This window comes from Danio aesculapii, chromosome 20 (assembly GCF_903798145.1).
Source record: "Danio aesculapii chromosome 20, fDanAes4.1, whole genome shotgun sequence".
In the NCBI taxonomy this organism is placed as follows: domain Eukaryota; kingdom Metazoa; phylum Chordata; class Actinopteri; order Cypriniformes; family Danionidae; genus Danio; species Danio aesculapii.
Window position 1 is genome coordinate 51,789,196 of NC_079454.1, and position 23,453 is coordinate 51,812,648.

The 23,453-nt window shown below is 36.1% G+C and overlaps 2 protein-coding genes across 2 annotated transcripts in view; both read left to right on the forward strand.

Moving 5' to 3' along the window:
- gphnb (gephyrin b) overlaps window positions 1-14,125 on the forward strand; it is a 156,140-nt gene extending 142,015 nt beyond the window's left edge. Inside the window, exons 15-22 of the mRNA XM_056480644.1 lie at window positions 191-344; window positions 3,740-3,861; window positions 4,326-4,413; window positions 5,302-5,375; window positions 7,369-7,433; window positions 7,555-7,658; window positions 10,174-10,270; window positions 12,828-14,125. Of these exons, the coding sequence (XP_056336619.1) occupies window positions 191-344; window positions 3,740-3,861; window positions 4,326-4,413; window positions 5,302-5,375; window positions 7,369-7,433; window positions 7,555-7,658; window positions 10,174-10,270; window positions 12,828-12,961 (838 nt within the window). The 3' untranslated portion in view covers window positions 12,962-14,125. The remainder of the gene's footprint in view (window positions 1-190; window positions 345-3,739; window positions 3,862-4,325; window positions 4,414-5,301; window positions 5,376-7,368; window positions 7,434-7,554; window positions 7,659-10,173; window positions 10,271-12,827) is intronic.
- Window positions 14,126-17,364: 3,239 nt separating this feature from the next.
- The window catches only part of pals1b (protein associated with LIN7 1, MAGUK p55 family member b), a 76,391-nt gene continuing 70,302 nt past the window's right edge, over window positions 17,365-23,453 (forward strand). The window contains exon 1 of the mRNA XM_056481446.1: window positions 17,365-17,449. The gene's annotated coding sequence lies outside the window, so the exon portion shown is untranslated. The remainder of the gene's footprint in view (window positions 17,450-23,453) is intronic.

The following is a 23,453-nucleotide window of genomic DNA, read 5'->3' on the forward strand; positions in this document are numbered from 1 at the left end:
TTGTGTCAGATGAGTGTGTGTGTGTGTGTGTGTGTTTGCACTTGAGGGAGTGTGTGCATGTACATGTGCGTTTCCGTGCGTGTGCATTTGCACGCATGTGTGTGTGTGAATGTGCCAGTATGTGTGTATGTCAGCGTTGTTTGTGTGTTGGCCGAGTCTGACAGTGTGTGTGTGTGTGTGTGTCCTGCAGGCCCATCGGTCATGACATTAAGCGTGGTGAGTGTGTGCTGGCCAAAGGCACTCATATGGGCCCGTCAGAGATCGGTCTACTGGCCACCGTCGGGGTCACTGAGGTGGAGGTGCAGAAGTTCCCCGTCATCGCTGTCATGTCCACAGGCAACGAGGTCAATACACAACAAACACTTTATTCAATTCAGCTCAAGTTTCTTTCTATAGCGCTCTTCACAATAATAGAGTATATGCACAGCTACTGTTTATTTCCCCTACCGATAAACTTCCGGTGAACGGTTTATGTGACTATTTTCAATTTCATACGGTTCCTTTTACAGCATCGATGTTGTAGTGTATTTACATTACATTCAGTTAAATAGACTGAAGCATTTATTTAGTTGTTGAAGCGTAAAATGAGATGAAAAGCCGTTTAAACGCAAGCGCTGTCAGGAGCAGCAGGCGAGCGCAGAAACGCCATTGAAAATAAATGTAAAATAAATGTTCATATTTTAAAGACATGGAGCGAAACAATGAAATTTAATGCAGGACTTCTTGTATATTCTGAGACCCATATAGCGTATATCAGTAAGGCAGTGAAGATCATTTATTTTTAAAGAAAACAGACCTTAAACCTGGTGATTTTGTAATTTTATGTCCATACCAGATGAAGCACGCGTGGATTAATCATGCTGTTCACGTGTAAATAGACGTGTAAACATTTGAGTTTACTCGCTTCATTCATGGCGCAAACTTGCTTTATTCACGTGTCAAATTCACTTCACAACAGATGCAGATTTGTGTCATGGGCGGGGCTTCTGTCTGCCTTTTGACTCTAGCTTCATTGCTAAATGGCTTATGTAACCCCTCCGGTCCTACGCCACCCAGCCCGCTCCGAGCTGGTATCGAACCGGCGACCTTCCGCATGGGAGTCAGTTGCTCTACCAAGGAGACCATGGCCTCTAGCATCTGTCGCTAGAGCACCTTTAGAGGTCAGAGGAGTGAGGTTTACCTGCCCAGCACTTACTAGCTGGCCTCCATTACACTCACCCCCCTAAACCTCACTCCCATCCGGGTCACGGCACCAATGTAACCCTGCCGGTTCTACACCATCCAACCCGCTCCGAGTTGGTATCAAACCGGTGACCTTCCGCATGGGAGTCGGTTGCTCTACCAAGGAGGCTAAAGACCATGGCCTCTAGCATCTGTAGCTAGAGCACCTTTAGAGGTCAGAGGAGTGACGTTTTACCAGCACAGCACTTACTATCTGGCTTCTGTTACACTCACCCCCCTAAACCTCACTCCCATTCGGGTCACGGCACCAATGTAACCCGGCCCGTCCTACGCCATCCAACCCGCTCCGAGCTGGTATCAAACCGGCGACCTTCCGCATGGGAGGCGACCTTCCCCATGCACACGGGGCTTCAGCATCAGCGATTGACAGAGAGCGTGTCTGAAGTTGGGGCTGAAGTGACCGTCATAGCAGCGTCAACCAATGAAATTAGTCAGCAATAGGCTACTGTCTGAGCTGGTGTATTTGCATACAGCGGTCTAATTGGCTGACGCTTCCGTCGGCACTTGGGAAGTTGAGCAAGTCCCAACTTCTGCAGCGAGCAACGCCACTGAAGCGTCGCCGACGAATCCACAATGCAGTTTGGCAACGCCTGACGTCACTCATTTAAAGTGAATGGGAAGCGTTGAAGCTGAAGCCCCGTGTGAATGGGGTGTTAGAGATCAGAGGAGTGAGGTTTTACCTGCACAGCACCTACTAGCTGGCCTCTGTTACACTAGCATGGATTTTTTTGAGAGAATAGCTGTGTTTATGTGCTTTAGGAAGGCTGATAAACAGCATCAATTCGTTTGGAGCCGTGTCTGAGTCCACTAGATTCTTTCAGGTGTGCACCCAGCTCTGTGAGCTCATCAACTGCTCCAGAAACTATACCTGGATAATGGAGGCTTTCAGGGGTGATTCCGACTGAGCCTAGCCCAGTTTGATGAGCTGTTGTCCAGTGTCAGCAAGAGGATTTACCGCAGTACACCAACAACAGGCGCTACATAATGATCACGCCCCTACAAGAGAAAGCTCCTGATTGGTTAACGCGGCGCGAATATCTGCTGAAGTTCAGATTTTTCAACTCAAGCTATTCACGCAATAACGCGTCAAACGCACAAAATGCTCAACTCCCGCCACCTCGAATCACGAATCACGTCGCAAGATGTCTATTCACGTCTTTGCATTGACTTATCATGTAAATCACTCGTGCTGGATGCTTCATCCGCATCTCGTGTGAACGCAGCATAACAGCACAACAATTCACCAGAAGTGCTTGAACTGGGTTACTGGGTTACAATCTGATCAGATGTTCAGTTATATGTAGGGCTATATGTGTGCTCACACTTTACAATACGGTTTCAATAGCTAATGTAAGTGAATGTATTTACTCACAAGATCTAAGAATGAACAATAATTGTACTGCATATATTAATCAGAGTTCAACATTTACTAATGCATTATTAAAATACTACTCCATTCAGCCAGTTTAGTTTCTGTCAGCTTTGTGTTTTTGACTGTTTGGCACCATCTTGTGACTGAATAAAGCGCAGGTTAGTGTATACTCCATCAGCTGTTTTCGTTTCTGTCAGCTTTGTGTTTTTGACTGTTTGGCGCCATCTTGTGTCTGAATAATGCGCAGGTTAGTGTATACTGCATCAGCTGTTTTAGTTTCTGTCAGCTTTGTGTTTTTGACTGTTTGGCGCCATCTTGTGTCTGAATAATGCACAGGTTAGTGTATACTCCATCAGCTGTTTTAGTTTCTGTCAGCTTTGTGTTTTTGACTGTTTGGCGCCATATTGTGTCTGAATAATGCGCAGGTTAGTGTGTACTCCATCAGCTGTTTTCGTTTCTGTCAGTGTTATTTTTGACAGTTTGGCGCCATCTTGTGTCTGAATAATGCACAGGTTAGTGTATACTCCATCAGCTGTTTTCGTTTCTGTCAGTGTAGGGTTTTTGATGGTTTGGGGCCATCTTGTGTCTGAATAATGTGCAGGTTAGTGTATACTCCATCAGCTGTTATAGTTTCTGTCAGCGTTGTGTTTTTGACTGTTTGGTGCCATCTTGTGTCTGAATAATGCACAAGTTAGTGTATACTCCATCAGCTGTTTTAGTTTCTGTCAGTTTTACATGTTTGACTGTTTGGTGCCATCTGGTGCCTGAACGGTGCGCAGGTTAGTGTATACTCCCTCAGCTGTTGCTTTGTTTCTGTCTGCTTTACGTTTTTGACTGTTTGGCGCCATCTTGTGTCTGACCTTTTTTGATAAATAGGCATGTAATAAGCAGGATAAAGTAGATCCAGGTGGTTGTTTTCACAAAATAAATCCACAACAGTGCTCCTCTTTGCATTGTGTTGCCCATAAAGATGTCAGGCTTTATTCTGCAAGAACAACCTCCTGAATGTACTTTATCCCTAACTAATACAACCTTATTGTAAAGTGTTACCATTACAACATAGTAAAATAAAAGAATAAGTGACCATATAAGCAGTTTCTGATCAGCAAATGTTTTTGTTTCCAGCTGCTAAACCCAGAGGATGATTTACATCCCGGTAAGATCAGAGACTCAAACCGATCCACGCTGCTGGCCACCATACAGGAGCACGGCTACCCCACCATCAACCTGGGCATCGTAGGAGACAAGTGAGCCTACACACATAAAGATCTACGAACTGGTTATCAAATGTACCTTATACACAGAGTTTCAGCTCAAATAACCCGACAAATAATGTTTTCTAACTCTTTGAGGCTTTGATATGAATTGTGGCGTTTTGGTAACTGTTGCTTTAAATGCTAATGAAGTCTTTTTAAAAGAGGGCGGAGCTATGAATGCCTGTGTGTCAGCATAGTGGCAGATTCAAAACAGAACTAGCATTATCTGTGTGAAAAACTGACAATGTGTGCATTTATGTGTCATGATGGCAAAGATAAAATAAATCAGTTATTAGAAATGAGTTATTAAAACTATTATGACTAGAAATGTTGAAATCTCTCCGTTAACACAAAGCGGAGGAAAAAATATACAGGGGGCTAAAAATTCTGACTTCAACTGAATGAAATGATAATCATAAAGCATTTGTGAACATAGTTTTGTGCTTGTCCTGCAGTCCTGATGACCTGCTGAATGCTCTGAATGAGGGCATCAATCGCGCTGATGTCATCATCACCTCAGGGGGCGTGTCCATGGGCGAGAAGGTGAGACCGATTTTATACACTATTTATATTTAACTTTGCATGGATGATTATTTTCATTAGACATATTTATTTGAATGTAAAAGAGACAATATTGTGCCTATTTTTACAAGGCACATGTAAAATAAGGCCCAATCCCATTTCAACCCCTTAACCCTTCCTCTTACCCCTCATTTTTTCTACCCTACGCGTTTACGTGAAGGGGTCGAGGTGTCCAAATTCTCTTTAGCTTGAAGGCATAGGGCTAAGGGGAAGGGTTTGAAAACCACACTCGAAACCAAGGGGTACAAAAATTTCCAAAAAAACTTCTGCAGATTTCCATCTGGCCCTAATGATTATGTAACATGCAAATGTTTGAGTGGACTCTTGTAAATCTCTGGATGTATAAATTGTTCATGGAGGTGTATCTGTACATTTGTGGGTGTAAATTTGCATATATGTATTTATATCTTGCATTTGTTTATTATTATTATTTGCTGGTATCGGGTGGGTTTGGGGTTATATAAACTTATATAAGATATATAAAAATGGCTACATTTGTATTTGCGTTGACATATTTTTGAAAAGGTTTTTTTATATATATATAAATCTAAAATTATATTTTAAAATATATTTCCTTTCAGTAGGCAAACGTAACCCGTGTAATCTTTTCATTTTTGAAATGTTAATAAAAATGCACTCAAATAAAATGATAGCAGTTATAGAAATATGCATTAAACAATACATCAAAATACCGATTTTACTGCTGTATAGTGACATCTAGTGGCGGGACGCTAGAATGACTGTTGAACAAATGAGGCATCTAGTAATAATCACACATTGTACAGTATGTCCCTGTGACAACAGTCAGGAATGTGTTTGTAAGAATGTGTTTTATTGTCTGTTTTGCAGGATTACCTGAAACAGGTACTTGATATCGACCTTCATGCTCAAATACACTTTGGACGCGTCTTCATGAAACCAGGGTGAGTTTTTGAAGAAACGGGTGACGTCTACGTGAAGACTGAACACCTAATGCTGATTCAGGGTGTTTTCATGCTTCAGGATACAAACAATACAAACTGATTGGGAAATGTCTATATTAATATTTTTTATCTATATCTTATATATCTTATATATATATATATATATATATATATATATATATATATATATATATATATATATATGTATATGTATATGTATGTATATATATATATATATATATATATATATATATATATATATATATATATATATATATATATATATATATATATATATGATGCTATTAATTTTGTTTAAAACCTTATTATCAATTATAATTTATACTTAACTTTTGGTTGTTACATTTAGATTTTTTAATTAATAGAGCTACTATATGAATAAAAATAATTATTTGTAATTTTGTATTGTATTTTTTAATAGTAATTTTATAATATTTTGTAAAAAGTTTTTACATTTTGTTCAACTTTATTATAATATTGTTATATGTAAATTAGTTATTGTACATTTTTAATATAGTTTTTAAAAATTAATAAAACGCTTTTATTAATAATAATAATAATAATAACAATAATAATAATAATGATGATGATGATGATGATGATGATAATAATTGATTGTAATTTTGTATAGTATTTTTAACAGTAATTTTATAGTAACTGGTAAAAAGAAGTCTTATTTCCTTGCATTAAACACCGTTTGTGTCGCTTTGAGTGCTATTATTAAAAATTATTTCATGTTAACAAATAGTTATATTTTATTTTATTCAATTTTTTTCAATAATTTATTATGAAATGAGCAATTTTACATTTTTAATAGGTTTTTAAAAATTAATAAAACTATATACAATAATAATAATTAATAGTCAGTAGAATTTGAGTAGTACTTCATAATAAAATATTGCATAAAGTCAGTTTGCATAACTTTGAATGCTGTTGTTAAAATTGTTTCACGATTATTCTATTTTAAATGTCTTATTATAAATCATATATTTACATTTATTTTTAATTATTTTCAACAAGTAGTTATGTTGATGATAATTAATAATCATTTTGTAATTTTCGTATTTCATATGAAACACAGCATCAATGTTTGTATAGCTTTGAATGCTATTATGAAATGTATTGCACATAAAACAATTATGATATTTTTGATAAGTAGAGTTATGTTAATATTTATTAGTAATTTTAGAAAAAAATACATTGTATTTTGTAAAAATGGCTCAATTTCTTGCATAAAACACTAGATATGTGTTAGCGTAGCTTTCAATGTTATTATTAAACTTATGTACAAAAGTTGATATTTTAATTAAATTATTCTAAATTTTTTATTTTTATTAGTATTTATACTAATATTATTAGTTATTAAGTAAAATGTATAATAAATTAATTACAATTTAAATTATTGTTCATTAAATTTAGATTATTATTATTATTATTATTATTATTATTAAATTATTAGTTATGAAGTCAAATTTATAATAAATTGATTACTATTATTATTATATTATATTATTATTATTATTATTATTAAATTATTAGTTATGAAGTCAAATTTATAATAAATTAATTACTATTATTATTATATTATATTATTATTATTATTATAAAATTATTAGTTATACTAATAATAATTAATAGTAATTTATTTTGTCATTTGTATTTTATTTTAATAGTATTTTGTAATAAAAATTCTTGCAAAGCCAGTTTTTTTATTGCCAAAAATAAGTGTACCGCTCTGTTGACTAGCTATAAACAAAAATACTTGATTGACTATATGAAACTAAAGTGGAATTCACAATATTAGCATCAGTCCATTTCCTAGGGGATCTCAGTTGAGTTCATTTCCCAGCATTAAGTGTATAATAATGAAGTGTAATAATCTCCCATATTAAACGGCATGAAAACACCCTGACGTTGAGTGTCAGACTGTGAAAATGAGGCTGGTTTTGAGCTCTGGTTTGTCTTCTGTTAGTCTCCCCACAACATTTGCCACTCTCGATATGGACGGGTCTCGAAAACTTATCTTTGCTCTGCCAGGTAGGGACGGTGAGAGAGTTTATTGGTGTATTTCTTCATAACACGTATACTAGCTTGTAACTGAACACACACATTTCACCGTTCCTCCTCTATTAGTGTGTGATTTGTGTTTTTCTTCCAGGTAATCCTGTGTCTGCGGTAGTAACGTGTAACCTCTTCGTCATTCCCGCCTTGAGGAAGATGCAGGGGATATTAGACCCTCGACCCACCATTATAAAAGCCAGGGTAAAAACATTGTACACTTCACTAGGGGTGATACTGCTTAGCAAAATGAACTACACTGCAAATTTTTGTCTTGTTTCTAGACCATATATTTAAAGATTCCTAACCCTGATGTGCTGTTGGGGAGGTTTTCAGCCACTCTGGGGAAAATTTTGAGTCTTAATTTGGCCACAACTTTTTGTGTTTCAGCAAATGGGATGATTTTTAGTGACATCTTATTCTGACACATATTTTGGGAAAATGTACTACCCTTTCATTATGTTGGGGGCTGTTTTTGTCCCATTGACTATTGTACTATAATTGAAAGCCCACTATAATAAAAGCCAGGGTAAAAATATTTTACAATTCATTACACTTAAGTAACTGTATAAAATTTTGTTTTCTTTGCTGAATAGTAAGTTGAATATGTGTATCCATTTAAAATCTATTGAAAAATCTGTGTTCTCTAGTGGATTTGTCATCTGAAACGTGCAAGAAAACCTACTTTAAATAACACATTTCAGATATGCAAAAATTTGCCCTCAAATGTATTTATTACTTGTACAAATGTACTAGTAAAAGATTCACAAAAATGCAGTGAATTTGTCATTTGAAACATACAACAAGACCTAAATAATGTATTTCAAATTCAAAAAATGTGCCCTCTAGTGGATTTGTCATCTGAAACATGCAACAAAAAGTACCCTAAGTAACACGTTTCAGATTCAAAAAAATGCGCCCTCTAGTGGATTTGTCTTCTGAAACATACAGCAAAACGTAACCTAAATAATGTATTTCAAATTCGCAAAAATGCGCCCTCTAGTGTATTTGTCATCTGAAACATGCAACAAAACGTACCCTAAGTAACACATTTCAGATTCAAAAATGCGCCCTCTAGTGGATTTGTAATTTGAAACATACAACAAAACGTAACCTAAATAATGCATTTCAAATTCACAAAAATGCGCCCTCTAGTGGATTTGCCATTTGAAACATGCAACAAAACGTACCCTAAGTAACACATTTCAGATTCAAAAAAATGCGCCCTCTAGTGGATTTGTCTTCTGAAATGTACAACAAAACGTAGCCCAATACATTTTAGATTTGCAAAAATGCGCCCTCTAGTGGATTTGTCATCTGAAACGTGCAAGAAAACGTACCTGATGTAACACATTTCAGATTAAACAAATGCACCCTCTAGTGGATTTTTCATTTGAAACACACAACAAAATGTTCTATAATTTTGTATTTTAGATTCAGAAAAATGCGCCATTTGGTGAATTTGTCATCTGAAATATACAACAAGACCTACCCTAAATAACACATTTCAGATTCTCAAAAATGCGTTCTCTAGTAGATTTTTCGTCTGAAAAATCTGCCCTTAAATGTATTTGTCACTAGTACAAATGTACTAGTAAACACAAAAAATTCACAAAAATGCAGTGAATTTGTCATTTGAAACACACAACAAGACCTAAATAATGTATTTTAAATTTGAAAAAATTTGCCCTCTAGTGGATTTGTAATTTGAAATGTGCAACAAAGCATACTTAATTATGTATTTCTCAAATTTCTTAGATTTTCAAAAATGCGCCCTCTAGTGGATTTGTCATCTGAAACGTACAACAAAATGTAACCTAAATAATGTATTTTAAATTTGCAAAAATGCGCCCTCTAGTGGATTTGCCATTTGAAACATACAACAAGATGTAACCTAAAGTATTTCAAATTCACAAAAATGCGCCCTCTAGTGGATTTGTCATCTGAAACATACAACAAGACGTAACCTAAATAATTGATTTTAAATTCGCAAAAACGCGCCCTCTGGTGGATTTGTCATTTGAAACATACAACAAGATGTAACCTAAATATTGTGTTTGTCATTTGAAATGTGCAACAAAACACACTCTAATTATGTATTTCAGATTCTTAAAAATGCGCCCTCTAGTGAATTTGTCATTTGAAACATACAACTAAATATAACCTAAATAAAGGATTTTAAATTCGCAAAAATGCGCCCTCTTGTGGATTTCTCATCTGAAACATACAGCAAAACGTGACCTAAATAATGTATTTTAAATTCGCAAAAATGTGCCCTCTAGTGGATTTGTCATCTAAAAATGTCCAATGAAGTGTAGTCTAAGTAACACATTTTAAATTCTTGAAAATGCGCCCTCTAATGGATTTGTCACTAGTACAAATGTACAACAAAACATAAGCGAAAGATTCACAAAACTGCAGTGAATTTGTCATTTGAAACATACAAGACGTGACCTAAATAATGTATTTCAAATTCACAAAAATGCGCCCTCTAGTGGATTTGTCATCTGAAACATACAACAAGACGTAACCTAAAGTATTTCAAATTCACAAAACTGCGCCCTCTAGTGGACTTGTCATCTGATACATACAACAAAACGTACTTTAAATGACACATTTCAGATTTGCAAATAGGCATCCTTGTTTTCTTTGCTGAATAGTAAGTTGAATATGAGTATCCATTTAATATCTATTGAAAAATCCCTGTGTTGTTTTCCAGTTGTCCTGTGATGTGAAGCTGGATCCACGTCCGGAGTATCACCGCTGTATTTTAACATGGCACCATCAGGAACCTCTGCCATGGGCACAGAGCACAGGTTACACATCTATTGTTATTATTAAAGACATTTCTTATGAAATTAAATTCATGTTTACATTTAAAGGTTGTTTATTGGATTCCATGAAGACTTTAAAGTCACCTTAAAAAAACTTCTAGTGGATCTGTCATCTGAAACGTACAATGAAATGTATCCTAAGGAAATGTATTTCAGATTCTCAAAAATGCACCCTCTTGTGCAGGGGTCACCGATCTTGTTCCTGGAGGTCCGGTGCCCTGCAGGGTTTAGCTCCAACTTGCCTCAACACATCTGCATGGGTGTTTCAAGGATACCTAGTAAGACCTTGATTAGCTTGTTCAGGTGTGTTTGATTAGGGTTGGAGCTAAAATCCGCAGGACACCGGACCTCCAGGAACAAGTTTGGTGTCATTTAAGTTTGTCATTTAAAATGTGTATCAAAGAATGCCCCAAGTAATGTATTTCAGATTAAAAAAATGCAGTGGATTTTTCATTTTAAATGTGCAACAAAACATACTCTAATTATGTTTTTTAGATTTGCAAAAATGCGCCCTCTAGTGGATTTGTCATTTGAAACATAACATAACATAACAAACCCTAAGTAACACATTTCAGATTCACAAAAATGCAGTGAAGTTTTCATTTGAAAATACAAAACATATTCTGTTTTTTAGATTTGCAAAATTGCACCCTCTAGTGGACTTGTCATCTGAAATATACAGCAAATTGTACCCTAACACATTTCAGATTCACAAAAATACACCCTCTAGTGGACTAGTCATCTGAAATATACAGCAAAATGTATTCTAACACATTTCAGATTAACAAAAATACATGCTCTAGTGCAGTGTTTCCCAACCCTGTTCCTGAAGGCACACCAACAGTCTACATATTCAACATCTCCCTAATCAAACACACCTGAATCATCTTATCATAACATCAGAAGAGACTCCAAAACCTGAAGTTAATGGGTCAGATAATGGAGACATCCAAAATATGTACTGTTGGTGTGCCTCCAGGAACAGGGTTGGGAAATACTGCTCTAGTGGACTTGTCATCTGAAATATACAGCAAAATGTACCCTAACACATTTCAGATTAACAAAAATACACTCTCTAGTGGACTTGTCATCTGAAACATACAACAAAATGTAACCTGAATAATGTAGTTCAGATTCGCAAAATAGCACCCTCTAGTGGATTTGTCATCTGAAACATACAACAAAACGTAATCTAAATAATGTATTTCAAATTCGCAAAAATGTGCCCTCTAGTGGATTTGTCATCTGAAACATACAACAAAACGTAACCTAAATAATGTATTTCAAATTCGCAAAAATGCGCCCTCTAGTGTATTTGTCATCTGAAACATACAACAAAACGTAACCTAAATAATGTATTTCAAATTCGCAAAAATGCGCCCTCTAGTGGATGTGTCATCTGAAACATACAACAAAACGTAACCTAAATAATGTATTTCAAATTCGCAAAAATGCGCCCTCTAGTGGATGTGTCTTCTGAAACATACAACAAAACGTAACCTGAATAATGTATTTCAAATTCGCAAAAATGCGCCCTCTAGTGGATTTGTCATCTGAAACATACAACAAAATGTAACCTAATTAATGTATTTCAAATTCGCAAAAATGCGCCCTCTAGTGGATTTGTCATCTGAAACATACAACAAAACGTTACCTGAATAATGTATTTCAAATTCGCAAAATGCGCCCTCTAGTGGATTTGTCATCTGAAACATACAACGAAACGTAACCTAAAGTATTTAAAATTCACAACAATGTGCCCTCTAGTGGATTTGTCATCTGAAACATACAACAAAACGTAACCTGAATATTGTAGTTCAAATTTGCAAAAATGCGCTCTCTAGTGTATTAGTCATCTGAAACACACAACAATAGATAACCTAAATAATGTAGTTCAAATTCGCAAAAATGTGCCCTCTAGTGGATTTGTCATCTGAAACATGCAACAAAACGTAACCTAAATAATGTATTTCAAATTCGCAAACATGCGCTCTCTAGTGTATTAGTCATCTGAAACATACAATAGATAACCTAAATAATGTAGTTCAAATTCGCAAAAATGCGCCCTCTAGTGGATTTGTCATCTGAAACATACAACAAAACGTAACCTAAATAATGTATTTTAAATTCGCAAAAATGCGCCCTCTAGTGGATTTGTCAATTGAAATGTGCAACAAATCATACCCTAAATAATGCATTTCAGAGTCACAAAAATGCGCCCTCTAGTGGATTTGACATCTGAAACACACAACAAAACATACCTTAAGTAACACATTTCAGATTCACAAAACTGCGCCCTCTAGTGGATTTGACATCTTAAACACACAACAAAACATACCTTAAGTAACACATTTCAGATTCACAAAACTGCACCCTCTAGTGGATTTGTTATCGGAAATGTACAACAAAACATACCTAAAGTAACACGTTTCAGATTCGCCCTCTAGTGGATTTTCTATGTATTTTATGTGTCATAAAAATGTAAACTGAAGCATGCATTGTAATGTTTTAATCTTTTTTCTGTGTGCCGTTTCTCCAGGTAACCAGGTCAGCAGCAGACTGATGAGCATGCGCAGCGCTAACGGCCTCCTGATGCTACCTCCCAAAACTGAGCAATACGTGGAGCTGCACAAGGGCGAGGTGGTGGACGTCATGGTCATCGGCCGTCTATGATGAGCAGAAACAGACATAGAGAGACAGAGATGGACGGGTGGTTCACGGTGCATGTTCACATATCATTGACTGTAATATGCAACGGCACAGCTAGTTTTTCTTGATTTGGAAAACGCCGAAGTATAGTCAACATCTCGATCACATATGAGAGAAAAAAAAAACAAAACTATTATTTCAAAGAAAGAAAAATATAACTTTTAAAATTATAAAATCTAATTATAAAAAAGAGATTTATTCTGTATTATTATGATTATTATTATTGCATTTTTCTTCTCATTATTATTATTATTATTAATTATTATTATTATTATATTAAGGCAACTTTGTTCTTTTCATTGCGGTTGCTTTGTGTGTTCAATGCTAGATCTTATAGCTGTAGCATTTTAATAGAAAAACTGTAGGTGCCTGCCAGGAGGAAGAAGAAGAAAAAATAAAGAAGAGAGTATTATTTCCCCATTTTAACATACAAGACTGCTTTTGGGGGAGTTTCTTCCTCTCCGACATCGGGGGAGAACACAACAACTTGAAATCTGGACTCCGGAGGGTGGCACTTTTTGTCTTACGTGTCATTTGACGTGGCACTTTTTTCCTTTTTCCTCCCATTAGTGCGCATCATTTTTCTGCCATCACACAGAGCTTTGCTTGTCGTTTATCCTGTGAGTCTTGTTTGTGTGCGCAGTGCCAAACGCCTGGGTGGGCGGAGCTCGAGTCGGGGGAACGCCGGCCCCCTCACCCAATCCCTGAAGCTTCCTTATAATCACATGACCTGGTGTAGCCCCGCCCCTCTCTCCCCAGGGGGCGGAGTCGCGGGCGAGCATTTTATTTGAATATACTTTAAATAAACCGATGATGATAAAAAAAACACAACAACAGCTTATTTAAGTGCTGACTGCCTTTTTAATCAACCACACAAAAATGTACAGTTAAAATCAAATATATTACATAAATTGAATTGTACAGATAAATGTGACCAGCACTCCTGCGGAAATATGACCAAGCAATGAAGGAGACATTGAACAAATCTGTATAATAACATTTTCTGTATAATGATAAGAACCTAATGAGAGAGACTACAATAATAAAAGAAAATCCTTGATCATTATATAAAAATAGCATTGTGGAATTTTCTTGTAATAAAAAACGAATAAAAACATAATTCCTTAACGTTTGTGTGTGATTTAAAGCTGTTTGTACTTTATATATACTATATTATACTACGTTTTTAATATACATGCAGTGTTTTTTGATTTCTGATCTTATACGCTGTTTCACACTTAGCTGATGACTGATTATGAAGCTTGTTTGGCATGCTGTCCCGGGACAGAGCCCTGAGCTCCAATAGTATTTGAATGCAGCCTTCATGAAGCAAGCTGAGATTGCATTACTCAGCGATGCAATGTCAGATATAATACACTCAAATGTAGCGAGTGACATCACTATGAGGGGTAGGGGTAGGTCAGCCCATTAAAAAGCATAGGATGCAGCTCAGATTGCACTGCGCCATGTCTGCATCCAGACCCCTCTCCTGAGCTCAAAAGATCCTCGAGCCCGGGGCTCCCTCCCGTTGCAATGCGAGAGGGGAGTTTGAGCTCAGGTAGATCTCGAGAACTCCCCTGCTGTAGAAGCTAATGAACAGATAGAGATTGCTCTTAAATGGCTACTTACTAGCATGTCTATAGTGCTGATTTGGATCAGGGAGAACGTGCAAACTCCGCACAGAAACGCCAGCTGGCTTGGTAAGGACTAGAACCAGTGATGTTCTTGTTGTGAGGCAACAGTGCTAACCACTGGGCCACCATGCCACCCATCTAAGTAAGGAGGAGGGGTAGGAGTGGAAGGAGGGATTCTTCAAAACGAAGATGTCTGTGGTATGAAACCTAGGGCATTTATAGTGGCCTAGGAATCGTCTGATTGGTGAATAATAAATTGGATAATGCGGGGCAGCTGCATGCAATCATAAGCATGTGATCCTCTCGAAATTAGTTTATAAATAACTTTACTTAATTATATGACTACTTCAGACGAAAACATGCCGGTATTTTCAGATGTTAATAGTTGAGCTTGATTAATTCTGTCGATTTCTCAGGAAAACAATGACGTTAGTTTAGTTTTTTATTAATTCATACATATTTGGTATTTACTTTCATCAGTGCATTTTACATTTAGCATTACATCTGCAGTTGAAAATAACTCTGAGCAGCAAAAGGTGCTTTAATACAGTCGCGTCTCTTTTCGTTGTCCATTGTTTTCATTGAGGTGACAGCAGTGTTTGTGTTGTCATGACGACTACAGATATTTTAAACATGGAGAAGAGACCAGCAGTCGCAGTTTCGGGTTATACAAAGCTGTATGACTTCAAAAACTGTGTTCATAACAATATCAACAGCAGCGGTCGTGCACAATACGCAGCTGATTCAGTGGTTGCCTAGCAACATAAAAAGTGCAGAGCACTTCTGTTTTTCTTTTCAACAAAAAAGGCAGTGCGTATATATACTGGCATTTATATATATATATATATATATATATATATATATATATATATATATATATATATATATATATAATTTGCATTGTATTGTCTTGTTGAAATATGCATGGGCATCCCTGGCAGCATGTTGTGCATCAAAATCTCTATGAACATTTCAGCATTAATGGTGCATCACAGAAGGGCACTGACACAACCCCACACCATGACAGACCTGGTAACAATCTGGATGATCCATTTCTTCAGCATTCATTTCTCCCAAAAAATACCTGAAATACTGGTTCATCCGACCACAGTACACATTTTCAAGGTGGGATGGTCTATTCCAGATGCCTCCGAGCTCAGAGAAGTTGACAACACTTCTGGACACTGTTAACATAGGGCTTCCTTTTGACACAGTACAGTTTAAACTGGCATTTATAAATGCAACTACGTGTTATGGTACTTGACAAATGTTTGCCAAAGTAGTCCTGACCCCATGTGGTGATATAGCTTCTAGAAGAATGAGGATTCTTGATGCACTACCGACTAAGGGATTGGAGATCACATATGTTCAGCTTAGGGTTGCACCCTTGTCCTTTGCACACTGAAATTCCACCAGATTAGTCCCTTATTTATCAGGGGTCGCCACAGTAGAATGAACCGCCAATTATTTCAGCATATTATTTACACAGCGGATTCAATTCACTTATAGTGCATGTGTTTGGACTCATTCACATAGGTAAAGATAGGTGGATGGAAACATATCTACCTTCTGCTTCTACTGTAAATTTGACTACAGAACAGATCACTGAAATGCTGCCTCATTCCTTGAATGTTTAAATAGTGAACTTTATAGTGAATAACATTTTACAACATGTCACCTTTAGTAAATCATTTACACGCACTGCTGTTGGTGTCCTCAATGTGGCAACCTGCGCTTGCGTCGTCAGAGGAGTAGCCGAGTGAAAATGTGTTTTGATCCAGGAGTCCAATACCTAGTTCAACCACTTGGTGTCAAACTTAAATAAGGCACCTTTAAATGCCAATCACTCAAACATGTTTGTTTTTGGTAGTCCAGCCAGCATGTTCATAGTCTTGCTGGAAGCGGTTTTCACTATCTGGGTAGCCTATGGCCAATAAGGAGGCCAAGCACCTAGTCAATTATCAGTTTCTATTCCCTCACCTCCACACTCTCAGAAATAAAGATACAGGAATTGTCACTGAGGTCCACAGTGTTACCTCAAAGGTACGTTCAGTTAAAAGTCAAAATTATTCGCCCTCCTATGATTTTTTTTTCTTTTTCAAATATTTGCTAAATTATGTCTAATAGCTCCCTGCTGAAAAAAACAGCTTAAACCAGCCTAGGCTTGTTGGCTGGTTTTAGCTGATTGACCAGCCTGGTTTTAGAGGGGTTTTGGCCATTTCCAGCCTGGTTCTAGCTGGTTAGGCTGGAAAATGACCAGCTTGACCAGCCTGGTTTAAGCTGGACATAGCTGGTTTTGACTGGGATCCCAGCCTGGTAAGGCTGGTCAAGCTGGTTTTAGCTGGTTATCTTCCAGCCTGACCAGCTAAGACCAGGCTGGAAATGGCCAAAACCCCTCTAAAACCAGGCTGGTCGACCAGGTAAAACCAGCCAACCAGCCTAGGCTGGTTTAAGCTGGATTTTTCAGCAGGGAAAGCAAGGAATTTTTCACATTATTTCCTACAATATTTTTAACTGTTCATCACAAAATTAGCAATATAATTTAAAATTGCTGCGGTTAGTTTTGATTTTAAGCGTAAGTTACACATTTAATAGCCGTATGTGTTAGGAAATAAAAGCAGTAGTGTTTGTAGAGGTAATGAAGAGGGTGGTGTGCGTCTGTCAGGTTTAAAGCAGATTTACTGAGCTCATGAAATCACCGCTGATCCACTTCAACCTCAGACGCCTGAGCTGTGGACGCTCACACATCCTGACTTCCGGAGCTGATTGAAAACACCGCCGCGCTCTCCACCAGCAGACCTTGCGCTTCATGCTAACGGTGAGTGAAATTGCTTCAAATGCTAGTTTTGTTGTGTAGTGTTTCTTACTAGTTTTGTTTGTGTTGGAAGATAATAATCGACTGTTTTGTGATTGCATTGGTTTGTGGGATTCGTGTTCGGTTCATAATCGGTCAGTGAAATGATTCATGGGGTATAACGTTAATGAACTTCAGCAATGTAAGTTATACGGAAAATAAAAGACTAGAAGAAAACCGAACCAGCAACATTAAGCTGTTGAATTAATGACCTGTTTACTCGTAAAATATACATTACAACAACATTAAGCTGTTAAACTCTTATCTACTCGTAAATCTACATTACACATTACAACAACATTCAGCTGTTAAACTTTTATTTACACGTACTACATTAAACTATACGTTACAACAACATTAGGCTGCGAAGCTTTTATCTACTCAAAATCTACATTACACTATACATTACAACAACATTAAGCTGTTAAACACTTATTTACTACTAAAATCTACATTAAACTGTACTTTATAACAACATTAAGCTGTTAAACACGTATTTACTAGTAAAATCTACATTACACTGTACATTACAACAGCATTAAGCAGTTAAACACCTATTTACTAGTAAAATCTACATTAAACTATACATTACAACAACATTAAGCTGTTAAACACTTATTTACTAATATAATCTACATTAAACTATTACACAACATTAAGCTGTTAAACATTTATTTTCTAGTAACATCTACATTACACTATACATTTCTAATACATTAAGCTGTTAAACACTTATTTATGAATATAATATACATTAAACTATACTTTACTACAACATTAAGCTGTTAAACTCTTATTTACTAATATAATATACATTAAACTATACTACAACATTAAGCTGTTAAACACTTATTTACATGTAAATTCTACATTACACTATACATCATAACAACAACATTAAGCTGTTAAACATTTATTTACTAATATAATATACATTACACTATACATTACAACAGCATTAAGCAGTTAAACACTTATTTACTAGTAAAATCTACATTAAACTATTCTACAACATTAAGCTGTTAAACATTTATTTTCTAGGAACATCTACATTACACTATACATGTCTAATACATTAAGCTGTTAAACTCTTATTTACTAATATAATATACATTAAACTATACTCTACTACAACATTAAGCTGTTAAACTCTTATTTACTAGTGAAATCTACGTTACGCTATACATTACTACAACATTAAGCTGTTAAACACTTATTTACTAATATAATCTACATTAAACTATACTCTACTACAACATTAAGCTGTTAAACTCTTATTTACTAGTGAAATCTACGTTACGCTATACATTACTACAACATTAAGCTGTTAAACACTTATTTACTAATATAATCTACATTAAACTATACTCTACTACAACATTAAGCTGTTAAACTCTTATTTACTAGTGAAATCTACGTTACGCTATACATTACTACAACATTAAGCTGTTAAACACTTATTTACTAATATAATCTACATTAAACTATACTCTACTACAACATTAAGCTGTTAAACTCTTATTTACTAGTGAAATCTACGTTACGCTATACATTACTACAACATTAAGCTGTTAAACTCTTATTTACTAATATAATATACATTAAACTATACTCTACTACAACATTAAGCTGTTAAACTCTTATTTACTAGTGAAATCTACGTTACGCTATACATTACTACAACATTAAGCTGTTAAACACTTATTTACTAATATAATCTACATTAAACTATACTCTACTACAACATTAAGCTGTTAAACTCTTATTTACTAGTAAAATCTACGTTACGCTATACTTTACTACAACATTAAGCTGTTAAACACTTATTTACATGTACAATCTACGTTACACTATACATTACAACAACTTTAAGCTGTTAAACACTTATTTACTCATAAATTCTACATTACAGTACACATTACAACAACATTAAGCTGTTAAACACTTATTTACTCATAAATTCTACATTACAGTACACATTACAACAACATTAAGCTGTTAAACACTTATTTACTCATAAATTCTACATTACAGTACACATTACAACAACATTAAGCTGTTAAACACTTATTTACTCATAAATTCTACATTACAGTACACATTACAACAACATTCAGCTGTTAAACACTTATTTACTCATAAATTCTACATTACAGTACACATTACAACAACATTAAGCTGTTAAACACTTATTTACTCATAAATTCTACATTACAGTACACATTACAACAACATTAAGCTGTTAAACACTTATTTACTCATAAATTCTACATTACAGTACACATTACAACAACACTCAGCTGTTAAACACGTATTTACTCATAAATTCTACATTACAGTACACATTACAACAACATTAAGCTGTTAAACACTTATTTACTCATAAATTCTACATTACAGTACACATTACAACAACACTCAGCTGTTAAACACGTATTTACTCATAAATTCTACATTACAGTACACATTACAACAACATTAAGCTGTTAAACACTTATTTACTCATAAATTCTACATTACAGTACACATTACTACACATTAAGCTGTTAAACACTTGTATGTACTCGTTAAATCAACATTAAATTGTACATTACTACACATTAAGCTGTTAAACACTTATTTTCTTGTAAAATCTACATTAAACTATACATAACAACAACATTAAGCTGTTAAACACTTTTATTTACTAGTAAAATCTACATTAAACTATACATTACTACACATTAAGCTGTTAAACACTACTATTTACTAGTAAAATCTACATTACACTCTACATTACATCTATCTATCTATCTATCTATCAATCAATCTATGAGGTTGCTAATACCATGTTTTATTACTGCAACTATGGTATTGTATGGTAAAGTAACTGTAGTAAATGTTTAAATGGGATTTTTTTACATGATGAGTACTTTTACGAAATAAAAATAAAAATGATGTCATCATAAAACAGGAAAAAGTATCGTAAAAGCAATCTTGTTTTTTCCTTTAAATTACTTTAATTTTATTTGTGTATTTTCTTGTTATAAGCAGAATGAAATATCTTTAAAAATAATATCTAGTGTAGTTTTGCTTCTCAGGTACTGTACTGGACTGAAATAATGAGGAGCGCATGGTTTCTGTTTATTTATTTATTTATTTTTATTTGTTTGTTTATTTATCTGTAATGTAGAACACTCTATTTGTTGGCATATTAAGCAGATCAAGATGTAGCAATACAAGATAATCTGTCATTATCACCAGTATTGTGTTTTGATGAGTGAACAAACAGATGCCTGTGCGTTTCCTCCTAAGGAATTAGCATCTCTCTCTAAAACCTGTATGTGTGTGTGTGTGTGTGTGTGTGTGTGTGTGAATTAATCTCAGATGAACAGATGGTCGTCTTTCACTGCCACCTGTTACTTTAAACAGCTGAACATCTGCATGTGTGTCTGTTTAATGAAACTTGATTTGTTCCTTCCAAGAAAGTCAATTAAATTTGGCACTACTTCCATTTAGTGCAATCCTGGCTCAATCTGAATACGTATCCCTGTATACATTTCTGGAGAGAGCAAAATTACGTCGCAGGAGCCACATTTTTTTTTTTTTTTTTGCAGTTTTTTGTTTTTGTGAACCCACCAGATGCCGCCGTGTATGCTTTTTCAGATCTCAAATTTCTCTCGCGAGTGCCATTTGCGCCTGCGGGTCTCACATAATTCCACCAGAGGTCGCTGTCAACTGACTGACTGACTGACCAACTGACCAATCGCTCAGTTCATAGCGCTTCGCTTTTTCCACATTTATGTTGCATAATGACAATGTGAAAAAAGAGTTTTTGAAATTGTTGCAAATTTATAAAAAAATAAAAACGCTGAAAAATCACAGGTACATCAGTATTCACAGCCTTTGCTCAATACTTTGTTGATGCACCCTTGGCAGCAATTACAGCCTCAAGTCTTTCTGAATATGATGCCACAAGCTTGGCACACCTGTCTTTGGGAATTTTTGCCCATTGGATGGGGTCTCTCCAGAGACGTTCAATAGGATTTAGGTGTGGGCTCTGGCTTGGCCACTCAAGGACATTCACCAAATTGTTGTGAAGCCACTCCACTGATATTTTGGCAGTGTGCTTGGGGTTTTCATTCAGGATGTCTCTGTACATTGCTGCATTCATCTTTCCCTCTGTCCCAACACAGGCTCAATCTGAAAACGTAGCCCTATATACGTTTCTGGAGATGGCGAATTATGTAGCCAGAAGTACGCATGGCTGCATTTCACTTTTGAAACGAACACTACGGGGCGGTATGATGCCATTCCTTTTCGCGCTTTACAGCTGTCAGCCTACCTTCGTATAGATGGCCTTCCGGCTGCTACCAGTTTGGCCAGTTAGCTCACCATGTACGTCGGTGGCCTTGAGAAGCAGAGAGGGGATGACCACGACGACGGGGTTCATGTCAGGTGAAGAACGGTTCCAGAAAGCAGGTAAGACAAAAACAGAAGCCAAAAAAAATAAAATAAAGAAGTAAATAACACGGTGAGAATGTGGTAAAACATGGTAAAAATCAGACGAGGGCTTTTCTTTTTCTGAATTGTTGCTTTTTAAATTTGTCGGTTGGGTTTAGGGAAGGGGGTGAGCGGGTCAATCGGTGCTTTTTAAAATTCTATTGGATTGGTTTAGGGAAGGGGGAGGGTGGGACAGTCGATTGGTCAGTCAAACAGTCAAACGTTTCTGGAGAGAGCCAAATACGTCCCAGAACCTACGATTTTTTTGCAGTTTTTGTTTTCGTGAAACCACCAGAGGCTGCTGTCGACTGACTGACCAATCGACTGACCCATCCTCCTCCTCCTTCCCTAAACCTAACCGATAGTGTTTTCAAAAGCAATCCAGAAAGAGAAAAGCCTTTGCGACGGCCTGATTTTTACTACGTTTTTCAGATTTTACCACATTCTCACCCTGTTATTTACTTGTTTATTTTATTTTTTGGCTTTTTGGTTTGTCTTACCTACTTTCTGGAACTGTTCTTCACCGGACTCGAACCCCATCCTCATGGTCAACTCCACTCTGCGTCTCAAATACTCACTGGACAAACTGGCACTGAATTTTTACAGAATTTTTACAAATTACAAGTAGTGACCCAGTGTGTGAAAACCAGGCCAAATCTAATTCTGAGATCAAGTTAGACTGTAGCCATTCATTTCACTGTGATTTCAGTTGCTGACATGGTTTTACTCAGTTAATATTAAATGCATTTATTTTTATTATTTTCACAGACTGTTCTTTATTTCTTGTAGAAAAAAATGCCTCCAGCTAGATTTTCACAGACTGGGTCACTGTCATTACAGAGAGGCTTGGGGTACAAAGAACTGTCTGACTGTGTCTTGATTTTTGTGAGCTCTGTAATTGTGGGAATGTTGCTCTCCAGAGGCATGTTGTTCCACAGACCACCATGAGCCACATGAGCGCTCTCCGACAAACCGCGCAGTTGGGTTGATAACAATTTCTAACAGGGCGAGAGCCACTGCCCCTCTGCCCTCATTGGCTGAAACGCCCCTCTCAGCCTGTACCCCCTCCCTCTCCCTCCAACGCCCATCCCCCCCCCCCCACTTAGCGTAATCTCAGCGCGACCATCACATCCCCCCTGCGTAGCGTGAATGAGCACCTGCCCAATTAAGAGTCTGTGCACGGCACTGCTTTCTAACAATCTGCAGCCAGGTAATTTACATGCCAATTTGTACATAACAGCTGCACATATAACGTTGTATATAGTAATAAACATGTACATACACTTGTCAATCTGTTTATTTGCATTCACTACTTACTTCTATTTTATAAAATATATTTATTATCTGTTTTTTTGTCCTGTCTCTGTTATGCTGTTGCACTGTAGAAGCTCTGTCACCAAACAAATTCCTCGTATGTGTGACCATACCTGGCAATAAAGCTCTTTCTGATTCTGATTCTGATTTGTTTCCTCCCACTCTTTGCGTT